Source organism: Cydia amplana, chromosome 12 (assembly GCF_948474715.1).
Source record: "Cydia amplana chromosome 12, ilCydAmpl1.1, whole genome shotgun sequence".
NCBI classification, from domain to species: Eukaryota; Metazoa; Arthropoda; class Insecta; order Lepidoptera; family Tortricidae; genus Cydia; species Cydia amplana.
In genome coordinates this window covers 7,338,017-7,356,552 of record NC_086080.1, presented here as the reverse complement: position 1 = coordinate 7,356,552, position 18,536 = coordinate 7,338,017, and the positions used below count along the sequence as shown (strand labels likewise).

General features: G+C 37.6%; 2 protein-coding genes across 2 annotated transcripts in view; both read right to left on the bottom strand.

The window, feature by feature from the left end:
* LOC134652897 (ESF1 homolog) overlaps positions 1-18,536 on the bottom strand; it is a 273,742-nt gene that overhangs the window by 20,975 nt on the left and 234,231 nt on the right. The gene's annotated exons all lie outside the window — the stretch shown is intronic.
* On the bottom strand, positions 9,517-12,237 carry LOC134652905 (leiomodin-2-like). Its single transcript, XM_063508140.1, has 2 exons — positions 11,433-12,237; positions 9,517-9,637 (listed from the first exon to the last, which is right to left on the bottom strand). The coding sequence occupies exon 1, from the start codon at positions 12,027-12,029 to the stop codon at positions 11,445-11,447; it is 585 nt and encodes a 194-aa protein (XP_063364210.1). The 5' UTR covers positions 12,030-12,237; the 3' UTR covers positions 9,517-9,637; positions 11,433-11,444.

The window sequence follows — 18,536 nt, the reverse complement described above, 5'->3', positions numbered from 1 at the left end:
TAAGCATAATAGGCTATTTTTGCCGATTGTAGACTAGTTGATTTTTTTAATTCTCTCAGGGCATAAATGAACTTGAGCATTTTTTTTTTTTTGATGTAACGTTGTGGTAAATAAACAAACTGCTGTCAAACAATCAGCGTAGATCAATAATGTAGTATTTAGTTTTTCTCTCTTTTTCAAGTAGGTACACGTACATTATATAATCTAAAATAATGAATAATAAGTTTTAAGAGTTCTACGGTGCCTATATGCAAAAGAACAACAATCAAGACTCTAAAGTAGGAAGTTATTCGTATTCGCCTTTTGATTAAAATAGTATATAGGTACCTACATTTCATGGCGTGTAATTACTCATTACTAGTCATTACTTACGAGTCCCGAGATGTCTTTTTTGAGATGAGCCGTAGGCCGTACCATGAACGACGTTTTTAATACATTTGCGAAAAAAAAACACAATAAAACAAATATTTGTTTTCTACTCCCGTACTTTTCCCGCACACACCTTTAAAACCCTTCATTTCGCTTCGCAATAAATTCTTTTTTTGACTAAACAGTTATAGTCATTAGTTTCGTAAGATACTATGAGAATGATTGCAACAAGTTCAATGTAAAATAATTATTAAACCCTACCTTATAGTTGTCAAGACAAGTCTTTAGTCTATTCCCCAAAAAAGCATTTGTGCATACACGCAGTATCTTTTTGGCACTTTTTCGATACTTCGTGTAATGACCACTTAAAAAATATTGTATGAAATTACATTGTTGCCAACCTTATTTTAATTGTCATCTCTGACAGATGAGTGAACCAATAGACATGTTTATTTATTTCATTCATTCTTTTCCCGCCCGTACCTACCCTGCATTCTTTGCTACTTCTTGAATGAAAAATATAGCCGGTCAACCAAATCTTGTCAGTAAAAAAAGGCGCGAAATTCAAATTTTCTATGGGACGTTATCCCTTGGCGCCTACATTTTTCAAATTTGCCACCTTTTTCTACTGTCAAGATCTGGTTGACCAAGTATATTTGTTAAATTTACAATTTTATTTCAAAGTAAGTGCTAGGTCGTAGAAAAAGTATCGTATGCAACGTTGTTTAACTGAGTCAAAAAATACTCGTGGCGCCTTTATTAACAATTTTCGGCTTCGCCTCAAATTGTTACTCCCACCACTCGCTTTTTTGACCTCTCTTAAACAACGGTTGCATAAAATACTATAAGAGCCCATCAACGTGCACACTAGCGCCACTGCTAAATAATCGTGATTATTTAAATTTAACGCAAGATATTTAAAAAAAAAGGGGGCCGCTACGTACTGTAGCTTGTATTAAAGTACTTTTTGAATACATCAAACTAGTTTCTATGTTGCTGGATTCTTCAATCTATGAACTCAAAACAAAAACGGCCGTTTTAACTTTGGACGCATAGATATAGATTGACGAATCTAGCAACATAGAAACTAGTTTGATGTATTCAAAAGGTACTTTAATAGAAGATACAGTACGTAGCGGTCCCCTTTTTTTAAATATCTTGCGTTAAATTTAAATAATTACGATTATTTAGCAGCACGTGGCGCTAGTGTGCACGTTGATGGGCTCTTAAGGCTAGGAATACTCGGAATAATAAACCAACAGGAACCGCCATTAACAGGCGTTCCCCTCTGCCAAAAGTCGGCGGCCGCCGGTCAAGGAGGTTATATAAAACTAGTTGCCATACGTCATACGCCATTCAGCAAACGTCAGTCTAAGCGGAATGTTAGGAGCAGAAAATGCCGAATTGTAGCATTTCCTCCTGTAAAAACCGATCGGAAACATCTAGCGTACTTAAAGGACACCTTTCTTTTCATATGTAAGTACTATTACATGTAAATATTATCAAATAGTGCACTAATTTAGCAAAAAACTAAAAAACATTGTCAATCTGAAAGTGATACCACTTCATGGTACTAGATCTAATTTAGGGTAATATTTAAAGAGGACTTTCTAAATATTCATTAGGTATACCTAACTTCTAATTTGTGTTGCTTATTATTATATAATTTATATAACACATTATTTTTCTATAACACCTTATTTTTATATCAACATAATCCATTCAATCAAATAAATAGTATAAATCATAAATAACGTGATATTACCGGGTCATTGTGCTAGTTTCCGTCCATGCTCTAGTTTTCGTCCACATGACAGATTAGCAAATAACATATTTGATATTTAATTTACTATTTGCCAAATACATTTTTTATGTAGATAGATATATTGTCTCGACATTAAGGATTGTATTAAGTCCAAATTTGTGCAGCAATGTAGATTTATATTCAATTTCGTCAAGTGGACGAAAACTAGAGCTGGACGAAAACTAACGCACCTACCCTACTACTGTTTGAAAATTAATATTTCTCTTAGTTTCTATCGTATATTTTTTATTTGACATGTCCAATATTTTTATTGTATTTTATTTATTTTAAGGTATTTACTGCCGACTTTTTTCCATAAATAGGCACTTTTAATTTATTACTCTGGTATCACTCTACCATAGTTAGTGATGGGACACCATAAAAACCAATATCGATAAAATCTATATGAACATTATAAATATATTGTTATTTTGATTTATTTTTTTAGATTTCCAAAAGATGCAATAAATTTTAAACATAAGTAGTTTTCAGCTTATCAAGGCATCCAAAACCTAAAAATATTGCAAGATCAGTCACGTTTTAAAGATCTAAGAACTGCATAAGTAAGTTTGTAATTCCATATAAATATATGCTATTACAGAGTTACTGTTGCAGTTCCTACAAATAGTAGGTAAAGTAAAGGTACACTACGATGTATGTACGATGTGAGTGCGAATTAAGATGTGTTTAGTTATGATATGTGTATACATAGTATGGGTATGAGTACCCGAAAAGAAGGACTGTCTACAAAAAGAGATGAGATCCCATCAAAAACATTACATGTAAAAAGGTGCAAGTCTCGCAACGCTTCTACTACAAAAAAGTTTTGACATGTAATGCTAATGTGAAACCAAGTCGGTTATTTTAATCAGTGCCAGGGGGTGTTAAAACCGTATCAATAAGATATATTTAATTTGTAATACATATACTGACTTGGCAATCGCATATAATGCTTTACTCGTACCGTACTCGTAAATACGTGTAATGCTCAAACTGCAATTAGTGCTAGCGTTATGTTCAATTAGAATTATTTTTAATAGGTGACGATGATCCTTATGTCATTATGCAGCCGTGCGATGGCCAAGTCATTATACGTATTACAAATTAAAGATATCTTATTGATACGGTTTTAACACCCCCTGGCACTGATTAAAATAACCGACTTGGTTTCACATTAGCATTACATCTCAAAACTTTTTTGTAGTAGAAGCGTTGCGATACTTGCACCTTTTTACATGTAGGTAATGTTTTTGATGGTTATAATTGACTAAAGCAGACAGTTATAATTCAGTCAATAAAATATCGACAATATTATCGACAAGTCCCTCGCACTTCTACGTTTACTTAAAACTGACATCATGTCGTTCACGGACAGGGTTGTCTGTGTTTGTTCTTGTATTTGTGTGAATATAGTTTATGCTAGTGTTTGATAATTTTGTCGTGTGCGTGTGTAGCGACGCATGCAAAAAATGCATTAGTGTTTACATTATTTGTGTGCGTTCCTCGCCCCCCGCGCCGAAAACGGCAGAATTTTTCACATAGAAATTAGTGCGTGTCACCACTCCATATTGGATTATTACTCCGAGTAGGAATAGGTAAACTCATTTGATTTACCAAAACATTTTGAAGGTCGTGTGGTAACCCTGAAAAGATTTGAGGAACACCCGGATTGTTTACAATATATTGCTAATTCGTTCAGACGGAACGGAACATTATACCAGAATTTGTTATTATAATGAAAACGGTGAACTCACACATTTGAATTAACAATTATACACGCAAAATCGAAATACAGAATGAATATATTTGGTCAACCAGATCTTGACAGTAGAAAAAGGCGGCAAATTTGAAAAATGTAGGCTCGAAGGAATATCGTCCCATAGAAAATTTGAATTTCGCGCCTTTTTCTACTGACAAGATTTGCTTGACCATCTATATACAGGGTGCTTCCTGTAACAGGAGCAATAAATTAAACTGTTGGCTGTACTCCTCAAACTGACCAACATTTGTTCAGCAACTTTTAAAAATTATGAATACTTTAGACTTCCTCTTTTTCATACCAAAAAAATATTGCCTTCAATGTACGCTGACATCAGTGTGTTTGATTTGACGTTGCTTGTCACGCTTTAAACATAACAAAATTTGCAATATATTGCGTCTTAGAATAAACTTTAAAGTGTAATAAAAATTAAAACATGAGTTATTTTCAAAAGTTGCTGAACAAATGTTGGTCAGTTTGAAGAGTACAGACTACAGTTTAATTTATTGCTCCTGTTACAGGAAGCACCCTGTATAGTTGAAAAAAATTATTATTATTTATTATTATTTTCTCAAAGGTTAGCTGGAAGAGATCCCTTTTAGGGATAAGTACGCCTTTGTACATAACATTCTTATTTTTGTTTTGTTTTTGTCCGTTTTATGTAAACCTGTTTATGTGCAATAAAGTGACATACATACATACATACATATATAGGTATGTACCTACCTATTTTGTGAACATTTAAATACAACGCAGTAAACCGTAACCGGTTTATATTAAAATTAAGTTTTGTATGTAGGTAATAGGTAAAGTAAGTAAGTAGGTAGTTCAATTTTAATCAAGCGTTGGCGGCATTAATGTAGTAAAGTAGTATATGGGTAAGACATGCGGCTTTTAAGGTCGGCCGAAGGACGCGGGTTGGAACCCCGACTAGCAGTTTCATGAGTTTCACGAAACTCATGTATTGATTATTATTAAATATGATTTGATGTGGATTTGATACCTTACAATTGATTTTCGGCGAAGGAAAACATTACGATGAAACCGGACTGGTCCCAATAAACACTCAGTAAATGTTAATGGGACGTTTCCCATCGTATTTTAAGTGATGCAACTTACAACACTTTTTCCCTTTTTAGGGTTCCATACCTCAAAAGGAAAAAAACGGAACCCTAATAGGATCACTCGTGCGTCTGTCTGTCCGTCCGTCTGTCACAGCCTATTTTCTCCGAAACTACTGGACCAATTAAGTTGAAATTTGGCACACATATGTAAATTTGTGACCCAAATATGGACGTGTAACGTAAATAAATGTATTTTAAATATGGAGGCCATCAGGCCATTTTTGGGGGGTAAATGAGAAAATTAATAAAGTTTTTCAAACTATATCGTGTCACATATCAAATGAAAGAGCTCATCGTAAGAATCTCAAATTTTTATAATTTTAGGATACATAGTTTAGCAGTTATTCAAGAAAATAGACAAAAAATGACCATTCCCCCTTATCTCCGAAACTACTGAGTCTAAAATTTTGAAAAAAATACACAAAATAGTTCTTTACCTATAGATGACAGGAAAACCTATTAGAAATGTGCAGTCAAGCGTGAGACGGACTTAATGTACGGAACGCTTGGAACGCGAGTCCCACTCGCACTTGGCCGGTTTTAAAAAAGTTCCTCTACTATCATCGCAGCACTTAATTAACAAAGATGATAACGCTATGTCAGCAGCAGCAATTTATGATTATGAAGAACGTAAATTGTCACATTTGAGTGAATGACAATGATATTTATAAAGTAACCAAAGTCGGGTCTAATTCAATTTTGCATTTGTCACAGATTTTAACGACACAGTAGCTTATAATTTAACTGAATGCGCCGGGTTGATCCTGCTCACGTACCGAATCAACCTGTATATGTAGGTACCTACTAAGTTAGTTCATAGCCGAGGATTTTTTTTAGATATTCCCTGTTCGGCTTATGATAACAGTAGTAACTATTAGGTACCTATTAGTAACGTGTGCAACAAAAGATCAAAGTTACTATCTGCCGAAGCCAGATTCAGGTTTTAATTTCTTGTCCCGTCCAGGTGACAGTCCGGTTTGGTTGCAGGTTAAGATCTGGATCCGATCTTGATCCGAGTACAGAGCCCGTACCATGAGTCACCGACAGTGTCAAAACTGACATTTACGCACTCGTACTCGCATATTAGTGCAAACGAGATGTATAGAAAGTAAATTACGTTCTCGACGGCGGCGTTTATGTCAGTGCCAAACTGATGGTAGCCGTTCAGGGCGCCTAGCTAAGATGACAAACGCCAAACGAAAAGTAAATGTATCGGAATGACAGAAGCTATGAACTTATGAAGTCTCATGATGTGACTATTTCCATATACATTGTTTAAGTTTCGATCCCCGGGTCCAGGTGCGTGTGCGGGTCCAATTCCGGATTCAAGCTAGAATCCGGGTCCGGGTCTGATTCCGGATCCGCAAGAAGTCATGCCCGTCCCTTCAGTAGTATAGTGCATAATACTTCCAATACTAAATTTACCTCTTCATTTCACTACTTTATAGTTGTTTATAGGAAGATCATAAACCCACGATTAGATTATGATTTGTGAATCAAAACTGTATACCCACTGTGACGTTTACACAATAAAAGTGCAATGCGAACTACCTACCTGCAAGTCGACATTCTGTTGTCAACTGTCATGGCGTGCGGACGGGTCGCAAAGCACATGACTGAGCAACTGAGTTTTATTTATCATCTTGTAATACAAAGGAACCTAGACGTCACACCCACAATATGATATCATTAATTGCGCTCGTACTCATAATATTTACAGTTGTTATCATATCGGGGCTCAAGCTACGCAGGGTTACGCTACGAGTACGAGCGCCGATATCGGTCAATAAAGTTCATTTATTTAATGTCATTGGTTTGATAACACTCTAATTAATGGTATGATTTTCTGGAAACTTCTTATTGTTACCAAAGAGAATAGAGAGTTTCAAGTTCTCTTTGTTTTTACCTAAACTTGATGTTTAGGTATCGTACATAATTTTATTATTGCAAGTGCCTAGATGGAAATTGAGGCGAATATTTTCATTTGAAATCTCAGGTACTTACTTACTTAATAAAAAGCATGTAACGTAGTTAAAAGTTCGTTGAAATTAACTTATAGAAATCAGCAGCATCCCATGAGCCGGAATGTATGAAAACCGAATTTTTTTTTGCAATTTCGGTATTGGTCCCATAATAAAAGTTGTTCAGTATGACCTATAAAGTCACGATGCAGAGCATGGCTGATGATTACAATGATTACAGGGTGATACCTACCTATATACAGGGTGAAATTTTAATACCTATAGGTACCTGTTTACCTGCCAATTAAACAGATCCCTTAGAGCACTGTGACCTAACAAATAGCTCATCAACACAAACAAACACGTTTTCAGCCGCTTAAACTGAAAGGGCACAACTCCCTATCCATTTCAATACTAGAGTCGTCTCTTAATTTAGATAGTCTAGTCTAAACAACCCAGGCACGTGTAACCTAGCCTCCCTAGCTCCCTAGCTATTCTGGGCCAGGTGAGTACTTATTAGTCAAATTACTGGAAAATGAAATGAAAAGCAATTATTCCATTTAGTTTGGACGTAAAATGTTTTAGAGGTGAAAATGAGATGTAAGTACTTATAAAATCAAATGTGTGCGGCAAGCTAAAATATGTAATTTGCTATGTCCTAATCATGGTCCATGAGATAACTGAAAACTGTATTTATAACAATTGTATGAAATTAATACCATGGTTGCAAAGTAAAGAAAGAATAATGTAGGTAGGTACCGTACATTTAATACTTGACGAAACTCCCACTATTTCATGAATCATGATAAAAACACACCTTGAGAAAACCAAGTACCAAGTACCTACTCCTAGTTTATCCTCTGGCTTGATAGATCAGCTGGCAGTCGTTTTCGTTAAAAAAGGTGAGCCAATTTTTATGATTTGGTTTTAAGCGGATCTTGGGCTCCTTTAGGATGCAATCGGGAAACGCTAAAATTAGGGCAAAAATGTAACATCCATTGTGCCGTCCACGTGAATATTCTTTCAAGTTGCAATATAATGCCATTTAGCCGCTTCGTCCCTATTTAGACTGATATTTAGATGATCAAACGAACTTACCTGAAGTGAAGTTCGATCTTAATTATCCCGGCTTCGTCGAAGAGATTTAAATTGACCATGTAGTAGCTCCGCTACACGCTATTCCACTCGCACTTTAGCTAAATAACGTTAGAGTAAGAAAGACAAAAAACTAGTTTTCCCACTCCAACACTACCCTGTACGGTAGGTCCACTCCGCCGCTCGCCTGGACCGTCATTATATTTAGAGTACATAGACAACATTGGTCAGATATATGGGTACTGGTTAATTGTCAACAATAGCCAGCACGGGAGGGTTGGGACTTTAAATCTCTTCGACGAAGCCGGGATAATTAAGATCGAACTTCACTTCAGGTAAGTTCGTTTGATCATCTAATTATCCCGGCTTCGTCTCGAGATTTAAATTGACCATGTAGATGTTTGGAGGTTATCAATGTTGTCGATGATAAGTAAAACAAATATATCAATCATAAACCAGGCATTTGTTTATTGTAAATGGAAACAAAAATACATTTATCCTTATAATCATTACATTATAATTCTTTGAACACCGATTCGGTAAAATTATTATGATTTATGATCGGCCTATTGTAAAAATTCGCAAATACTGCGGACTCGCCCGACCAGCCAGCAGTTTTCCGAATGATATCTACTGAGACACCAGCAAGGCTAGCTGCCGACGTGGCCGAGTGACGCGTGCTATGTGGGCGGAACATATCGACATCGACTCCGCTCTCTTCCATAGTCTGCTTTATCCACCGACCGATTGTTTGGGGCGATGCAGCATGGTAAGGTCTCTTATAAGTTAGTATAAGCTTTGTTTCATTTGGAGGTCGATTATTTCGAGTAATACTAATATAGGCTAGAAGTGTTTTCGCTGCACAAATACTACATTTTTCATCAAAAAATGGCAAATCAATTATAGGTTGAGATCTTCCAACGGCAGAGGTTTTAATTAAGTCGGTGATCTTAATAATAATTCTATCATTAAATCTTTGAATATTGTTTAAACGAATCAATGACAATGTTTGTGTTCTCTGGCCAGTTGCTAAAGCTAACAAAATAACAAGTTTCTTTGTAATATATTCAATCGGCAAGGATTCGTTTGGAAAAAAATTTGAAAAATAATTTAATACAATCATAGGATCCCATGTAACAGTGTATCTTGGGAAGGAAGGTTTTAATCTAAAAACTCCTCTGAAAAATCTTTTAAGGCAATCATCTTGACTAATACAATTAATTGAAATTAACGAAATAGCCGACCGGTGGTTATTTAACGTACCATAAGATGCACCATCTTGTAGGCAACGATTAAGAAAATCTAATAGGTTATTGATTTTTACATCATAGATATCATTGATGTCATTAATTTGGCAATATTGCCACCACAATTTTAAGCTGGATGAGTATTGCGATAAAGTATTTTTTGATAAGGATGATACCATCACTTGTACGGCCGAATGAGGAACTTGTCTTCTCAGGAACGCTTGCCTGACAATATAGTCACAGCCAGGGAAAGCTGGTGGTGTAAGGGATGAATTTGCCTGAAAACAGATGAAAGCAGATGCTTACTTGGCGAAAGTATAATAATTTCGCTAACTGAAAGCGATATTAATAACGGATACCACGCCTGAGATGGCCAGTTAGGAAAGACAAGTATGCCGGTGGCCTTATCGGTTATTATTTTTTGCAACGTTTTGAGTATAAGAGAAAACGGTGGGAACGCATAGAAGAAATACCTATTCCAGTTAACTGTGAACGCATCTACATTAAAGGCATACGGGTCTCTCTTCCATGAAATATATTTCTGGCATTTTGCGTTAACTCGGGAAGCAAAAAGATCTATTTCAGGCTGGCCAAATAATTTAACTATTTTGTCGAAGGCTCGAGAAGACAGTTCCCATTCTGTATCAATATTAACCTTCCTAGACTCAGAATCAGCATCAATATTACGTGTAGACTTTATATAGGAGGCATAAATAAAGATTTGATGCTGTTCACACCACTGCCATATATCACGTGTGATTTTGTTTAAATGCAGGAATTGGACACCGCCCATTCTATTAATATAAGAAATGGCAGTGGTGTTGTTGATACGTAATAGGATTTCACAATGATTATAGTCTTTTGCAAACGATTTCAAGGCGAAGTAAGCCGCTAAAAGTTCCAAGTAATTTATGTGTTGTTCTCTTTCTGTAGATGTCCAGAAACCCCCAATTTTCTCCCCTCCACAAGCGGCTCCCCAGCCAGTTGTGGATGCATCGGTGAATATCTCTAAAACATAATTAAATGTACGAATAGGGTTGTAAATATTAAGGATATTGTTCTCCCACCAGTTTAGATCCTCACATAAAAACCTTGGAACTTTCATGACACGATCATAATTGTCAAATTCTGAGAGAGCTAAATACTTGGCTCTTTCTAAAGATTTCGTATATACCCAGCCATATGAAACGGCTGGGCACGCTGCTGTTAGCGTACCTATGTACCGAGCAAAATCTCGAATCCGTATCTTATCTATTTTTTTCAATTTCCTTGTAAGCTCTATAATAGACTGTCTTTTTTTTAAAGGCAATTCTAATGTCATATTTCGTGAGTTTAAAATAAAACCAAGAAATTGACAAGTTTGACTCGGGATCAAAACACTCTTTTTATAGTTAATAATAAATCCTAATTTGGTAAACAGTTTAATTGTTTCTGTTGCATTCTCTATGCACTCCTCGTATCTATCTCCGATACATAGAGTGTCGTCTAGATAGGATACGGATTTAAAACCCCTCGATCGCAAATGAGTCATTACAGGCTTCATAATTTTTGTGAATATATACGGCGCCGAACAGAGTCCAAAAGGGAGGGCACAAAATTCATACAAAATACCATTAAACGAAAAGCGTAAATATTTACGATGTTCAACGGCAATCGGAACCGAAAAATATGCTTCTGTAAGGTCCAAATTAATCATAAAACAATTAGACGTCATAAGTTTTACGGCCGTTCTCGAGTCTTCCATTTTAAAATGATCTGCGTGTACAAACTTATTTAACTTTTTAAGATTTAAAATAAATCTCATATCTCCACTACTTTTAGGCACGAGAAAAATACCAGATATAAATTGACCATTAACCGGCCCACAACGTCTAATTGCTTGAATTTCTAGCAAATGTGATATTTCTTTTTCAATGGCCGAAGATTCGCTACTACTAAACGATTGTTTAGGGTACAAATCGGGATCTTGATTTGGTATTTCAATAAAGGGAATTTTGTAGCCCAAGATAATATCTAGGACGTTATTATCAGAAGTAATAGTACGCCAGGCATTAGAAAAAAATCTTAGTCGACCTGCCTGTACTTCTACGTCGCACGCCGGTATGGGGACCTGGACCGCGGCGCCGGCCGTCGGCTGGGTGCGGGCGGCGCTCGGCGCGGGGCGGGCGGGGGAGGGGCCGGCGCTCGGCGCGGCCGCGGCGGTGGCGGCGGGGCCGCCCTCGGTGCTCGCTGCCCGCCGCCGCGTTGTACTGGCGGTCGGTTGACGCGTTGCTGGCGCGGCGGGCCCGTCCAGTTTAAATTTGTGGTTGTCGTAGAGGGCGCCGTAGGCGCGATCAACTCTCCTGTCTTCTTTATTCCTCTTGATGACTTTATGAATTCCCCCAAGTTCTCTCCGAAAAGGAAAGTATCGCGTTGCCGCTCTTTGAACAAGACGACATATGATTTATCTAATAACGGCATAATTAGAGACCGCCGTGTGTCTGTCTCTAAGAAGTGAGAGTCTGCGAGAAGTTTACCGGCGTCGTTAAGTATTTTAACTACCTCCGATCCCTTCATAGACTTTGTCAGTATGCCGGACATAGCTTTTCCTAAGGCTGCGATAGCGCGACCTATTTGATTCTGCTTGGAGGAAACGCGGGCATCTCTGCTCCGGCACGCTTCGGTTAGCATGGCAGACACCTCGGGGTTTAGCACTGGAGGCTTTGACAGGGGAACGTTTTTAGGAAAAAGATATTTCTTTAAAAGGTCTTCTTTGATCTCCTTTGCAAGACCCGTTTTAAAAATGGGCTCCCATCGCTGAGATATATCTTGCAAAATATCGTCTCCCCACTCAGGGGTATCTGTGACGGAATCCCCAAGTGCAAGAAGCAAATCAGGGTCTACAACCGGGTCATCTGGTACCGGGACGGCTGATGATGATGATGACGGTCCAGGCGAGCGGCGGAGTGGACCTACCGTACAGGGTAGTGTTGGAGTGGGAAAACTAGTTTTTTGTCTTTCTTACTCTAACGTTATTTAGCTAAAGTGCGAGTGGAATAGCGTGTAGCGGAGCTACTACATGGTCAATTTAAATCTCGAGACGAAGCCGGGATAATTAGTGGTACCTATCTGAGGGACTACCACCATCATGGGTTAAACACAAAACTGTGTTCGCGTCTTTCCTGTAGACATACACAAAAGTTAAGGGCTATTGGATAATTTGTCTATTTAACCCTTGTCCACATGAAAAGGTACTGCTTTTATTTGGATAAGTATTATAAAATCATTACCTACATGCCCACAAGCTGTTAACTAATGCCCACAGGAGAGAAAACTTGTATATGTATGTACAGTACAAGAAAATTAACCTTATATAATAGGAAAGGACGCTAACATAGTTTTGTGTTTAACCCACATAGAAAAATCGAAAATCATTATATATAAATCATTATTCTTCTGTGTCGCTCTAATAAGTATGAAAGAGCTGAGAGGTTGATAATGATTTCAATTTATCAATGATGGCGGTAGGCCGACTGCTGAGACGGATATCCAATATCCAGCACGGTTTGCCGCTCTTATGCTGGGCGGAGAGTAAAATCGCTTCTAAACCTACAGAACCCGGCCATCTTGAGTCCGGTTCGCTTTATCCTGTTTCCACGTGATAGGCCGATGAACTACGCCGTCGGCACCTGCCAAACGTTTCTGGGTCGGCAGCCGAGCCAGACTCAGTTGGACAGACACCGGTTAGACGTGTAATCAACGAAAGATCACGCTAAATTGATCGCTTCGATCTGCTCGGCCCTTTGGCTTGTCTTAGTGCAATGAACTGAACGTATTGCCTAACAGATCTAAAAGCGGCTTTGATTGTGTTGCGTTTTGGCACAGGAAAAATATAGAATTAACAGCAGGTTTTGTTCAGGGTTTTTTATCAAAACGGCCAGCGTCTTCGAGAATTTATGCATAAAACAAACAAAATAAAATGTTCCCATGAAGACAAAGTGTCCAAGTCATTATACGTATTACAAATTAAAGATATATTATTGATACGGTTTTAACACTCTATGGCACTGATTAAAATAACCGACTTGGTTTCACATTACATCTCAAAACTTTTTTGTAGTAGAAGCGTTGCGAGACTTGCACCTTTTTACATGTAAGTAGGTACTTTATGTTTTTGATGGGATATTCTTTTTTAGCATTAGAAAAAAGGTAAACAATTTTAATGTGTCTTTTATAATGAGACATGTTTTAAAAATAAGTCACGGCAAATATGTAACAATTATGAATCTAATACGATCATTTATATTCTTCTGCTTTCATAAGTTTAACTTACGATTTTTAAAAAGCGTTTTTCAATTAATAGACATGTCAAGATAGCTTATTACCTTCTTTCTAATGCTAAAAAAACGAACTATAGGGGTAGTGACCCTGCCTGTGAAGCCGCGGTCCTGGGTTCGATTCCCGGTAAGGGCATTTATTTTGTGTGATTAGCACAGATATTTGTTCCTGAGTCATGGTTGTTTTCTATTTGTATATTATATATCGTTGTCTGAGTACTCACAACACAAGCTTTCTTGATCTTACCGTGGAGCTTAGTCGATTTGTGTAAATATGTCCTATAATGTTTATTTTTAAATTTATATTTATTTATTATTTAATTTGTTTAAGTAGGTACCTACTACCTATATAAGGATTCTCTGGGTTTACATAGTAAAACTACCCAACTATAGTCCAGCCATTACTGCCATTAGTCATTATTTTTGTTTTGGTATAAAAATATAAAAATATTTTGCCTTAGAACTCAGAACTACAAAATTCTAATAACCTGAACTGAACGCGTGCTGTAGTTGCGTGGTGTCTGGGGGTCTCGGTCTCTTATGTGTTGGGGGTCAAAAAAGGGTACAAATCTCGGTCGCGCCGATTTTTTTTTCGCGGATAACATTCAATTCAACCAACAAACGAGGCTTTATGGGCTTTAATTTTGAGAACTTTAATAATGTCCACAGAGACTTGACCTTGGGGTCACTGGACATAATCCAACAATACATACATACAGAGTAAGTAGGAGTGTCATTATGTGTTATTATGTTTCAGACGAGGCGTCTTTTCGAGTCCGTTGCGGTTGCGGTCGCCGCCGCCCAGCAGTCTGCGATCGTCTTACACCCACACGTGGCCAGTTTGACCGCTGGCCAACTGGGCTATTGTATCAATCGCTTACCGAGGCTTAGGACTCTTAGGACTCTTTTAGACGGCACGCGATCTTTTTAGTATACGCATGCGAGTTTGTGGGTACTTATACATAGTTACTGAAATATTTAGATGAGTCACAGATATGAATATACACTATATCTGTGAGACGAGTACTTTAGTAGTACAGGTAATACATATATATGACTAGCGACCCGCCCCGGATTCGCACGGGTTAATGATTATACTCCTAACCTAAACTCAAGAATCGCTCTACTAAAAGGTGAAAACCGCATGACAATCCGATCAGTTTGTGAGTTTATCGCGAACATACAAACAGACAGACGCGGCGGGAGACTTTGTTTTATAAGGTGTAGTGATAGATATGTAGAAAACATCCATAACTCAGGAACATTCGTGATAAGCACACAAATAAAGGCGAATTTGTATAAAAATTACTTATAACCTAATACCTAGAACCCGATTCAGATTTAACAACTTGTTCCGGTTTTGATACGACCTTGATGATCGTTTGGGAGACTGGCGGTGGCGTGCATCTTACGCACGAATTTCCCTTCATTTCGCATGCACCAATGAGCGTGAGCGATCTTCAAAAGGTCGTAATAAAATAATATCAAAACCGTAGCAAGTTGTTTTTCTGAATCGGGTTCCTAAGTAGTTAGATCTCGGTCTCGCATCACAATCACTGTACACTGGTTTACTTATTACCTGAGTTGCTCGGTCACGTATGAATAGGACAACACGGTAAACGTAAGTGAACGCTATTTCTTTGAATTTGGAAATTTTTATGTTTTTTTGATTCAGAATCACGAGTTAATTCGATCCTAGTAGGAAAAAAACGTGCTCCAAAATGTTACATTATTAACATAAAACTGTCCTCAGACAAGTCCACCTCTAGATATGCGAGTTATTATATAATCATCATAAATCTAGGGCCTCATCTTGGCTAGGCCCGCTGATCCAACCGTTTCCTGCTATCTTTGACCGAGTATTAGCGAAGGTATCTGTTTCAGCTTGGGCAAAAATGCTTTCGCATGTCGGAAAGAGAAGAGTCATGGAATGTATTGGGCCCAGTGTTGGCCGAAAGTTAATGCAAATTGAAAATGCTGGCCATTAACCATTATAAATTGAATCGTAAACTATAATCGTCCGATACGGTTTAAGGTTCAATTTATAATGGTTAATGGCCAACATTTTCAATTCGCATTAACTTTCGGCCAACACTGATTGGGCCCCATACATTCCACGATGAGGATTACATGATTATGATTACATTCCATGACTCTTCTCCTTCCGCACAGACTCAACAGGTCGCAATTCTCAATCGATTCTCGTGAAATTATGTGCGCAGGTTCGATGATTAAATATATTTTTATATTGATTCAGTTTTTTTTTATGGCGGAGTCTCATATTTTTAAGTTCTGTTCATTCAGTTTTAAGTTATGCTCGCGAGACCTACAGGCCACAGCTCACAGAGCCACTAGTAACTATAGTTATATGTATTATTGTCAATCTAGGCACCTACTCTAATCTATTTTCTATCTCAGACTATAATAAAGTCTCTAACTAGGTATATTTCACCGTTATTAAATTGTACGAGCATTTGAGTCGTTGGGCTGAATAATTTGAGTTTATCTGGGCCTTAGTAACCCACTTTACACAATAGGTACCTAAATAACTTTTATAAGTTCATTGCATTTCGTCCTCTACACAACCTTTCTTTACAACAGCAGTAAAAAATATTACCAGTATTTTACTTCGATAGGTTTCTATTTTTTTTTGTCTGCTAGCTTTAATTTAAGTAGTTTTAATAGTTTTATTGAATGCTTTATTTATTATTTACTTATTCCAGTTTCGTATTAGGTACTTATGTGTCAAATAAAAGCACTTTTACCGGCAAGGCGCCAACCATCCTGTTTTTAAGTAGGTACGTTATTTATTAATTAGCGAGAACTGTTTTTCGCGTCAGGGATATAAAAACAAGGAATAATGTGTTTTTATATAAGCACCACCTAAAAAATAAAAACACTGGTGGCACAAATGTCTTAGTTTTGATACAGCTTATAAAATCCCTACCGGTTTTAGTAAGACGAAAAATTAATATTAGGCTCCATGATGCTTAATTTTTGGGAACAGAAGGCACATAATAATTCGATTTACTGAATGTCTTATGGTTTACGACCCTCGTACAAGTCAATCCTAATAGTTAAAACACGATACGGACTACGCAGACTGATTCGATGTGTTACCTAAATTTGTTGTAATAAAAACAATGCCTCCATTGGCCTTTGCGTCTATTGCAGACGATTTATGGTGCAAATCGGAGAGACAATGACCTCTCTGGACTTAACACCGCCTGGGACGGAATTAAGAAAACGCAGGGATAAAAACAATACCTAAAAAATAAATAATAAGGTAGGTACAGGTACCTCATTATTGTATTACGCGAATGTCGCCAGTCTGTCGGTGTTCTACAGATTGCACTTCGGGGAGTGTGCTCAAGAGCTACACGAGCTTATTCCACCGTCCCCATTCTACCATCGGACTTTTAGACGCACGGCCGGTTTCCATCCTTACCTGGTAGATATTCCACGAATCCGCACGAAGCGCTTTGCTTCCTCTTTCCTTATGCGCACTGCCAAGGAATGGAATTCCTTGCCGGCGTCTATATTTCCGAGCTCATATAACCCGGCAACCTTCAAATCAAGGGTGAACAGGCACCTTCTGGGCAGACTCGCTCCATCGTAGGCCACGTCTTCGCCCCGGCTAGTCTGTGGCCATGAGTAAGCCCATTTTTAATAAAAAAAAAAAAAAATGTAGGTATTTAGATCATATGTAGGTAATGAAGAAGAAGATAAGTACATACATTATTTGATTCAGAATAAAGTCAATATACTGTCAAGTCGTAAGTAAGTATTATGCTCGCGCTTCACCGCACCTTTCGCTCCGCAATATCGCAAGTTGTAAAATTCACAGTAAAATAACTCTCTTCTTTCATATTTGCAATAAATTGCTCGCAATAAATGCTAGCGCCTTATGGATCATCCATTGCAGAAATGCTAAATAAATATTTAAATTGACAAAAATAAACTCGAAAGTGGACCGGGCCATTTTATGTAGGTACCTACCTACATCAGGTTGATCAGGTCTTGTAAGCAGAGATTGCCGAGCAAGCGAAGGATTTTAATACCTACTTAAACATATAGGTACCTAATTCTAGTGAATGTAATCAGGCCGAATTAAAGAGTCAGAGCCAGAGTAAAGAGTGTTAAGGATGACTCACGTTAGACCGGGCCGTGTCCGGGCCGGAGGTTCCGGAGCTTCGTTTTCTATGGAAAGCATCATGTGATCACCCGTCATATAAAGGTAAGCGCCGGAAGGTCCGGCCCTGACACGGCCCGGTTGGCCCGGTCTAACGTGAGTCATCCTTTGTTATCTGGATTATCCATTCCTACCTCCTCAAATGGATTTAAGCGTAAACATTTTAAGAACTGTCACCTCTTCTCCCATATGTTATCTCTCTCTTAAGTTTTGCTTTATTTTATATATTTTTTATGTGTATTTAAATTGGTTGCCCTGAAAACCAGCACCATGGCTAAGGACATTAGTCATCGGCATATGCTGAGTGGCATCCATTTTGGTGTCTTGTACTAGAATAAGATGTATTATAGGTTAAGCATGTATTTCAAATTTCTACACCAAATAAACCATTTCTATTCTATTCTATTCTATTCTATTCTAAGAAATATAAGTAGGTATAGTTTTCGAAAATTTTCCAAAATTCAGAACATGAAATATTTAAGTTTCTTGCATGAAAGGTGGTTTATTTTAATAGGAAAAACACACGTAAACAATTAATTAACCTAACGTTCTCCAAGCATTCTGCCACGGCTGAAATTGGGGCTAGGGTCCGCTCAGCAACATAATCCCAAGAATTGACATAGGCACTAGACTGATATTTTACGAAAGAGACTGCCATCTGACCCTCCA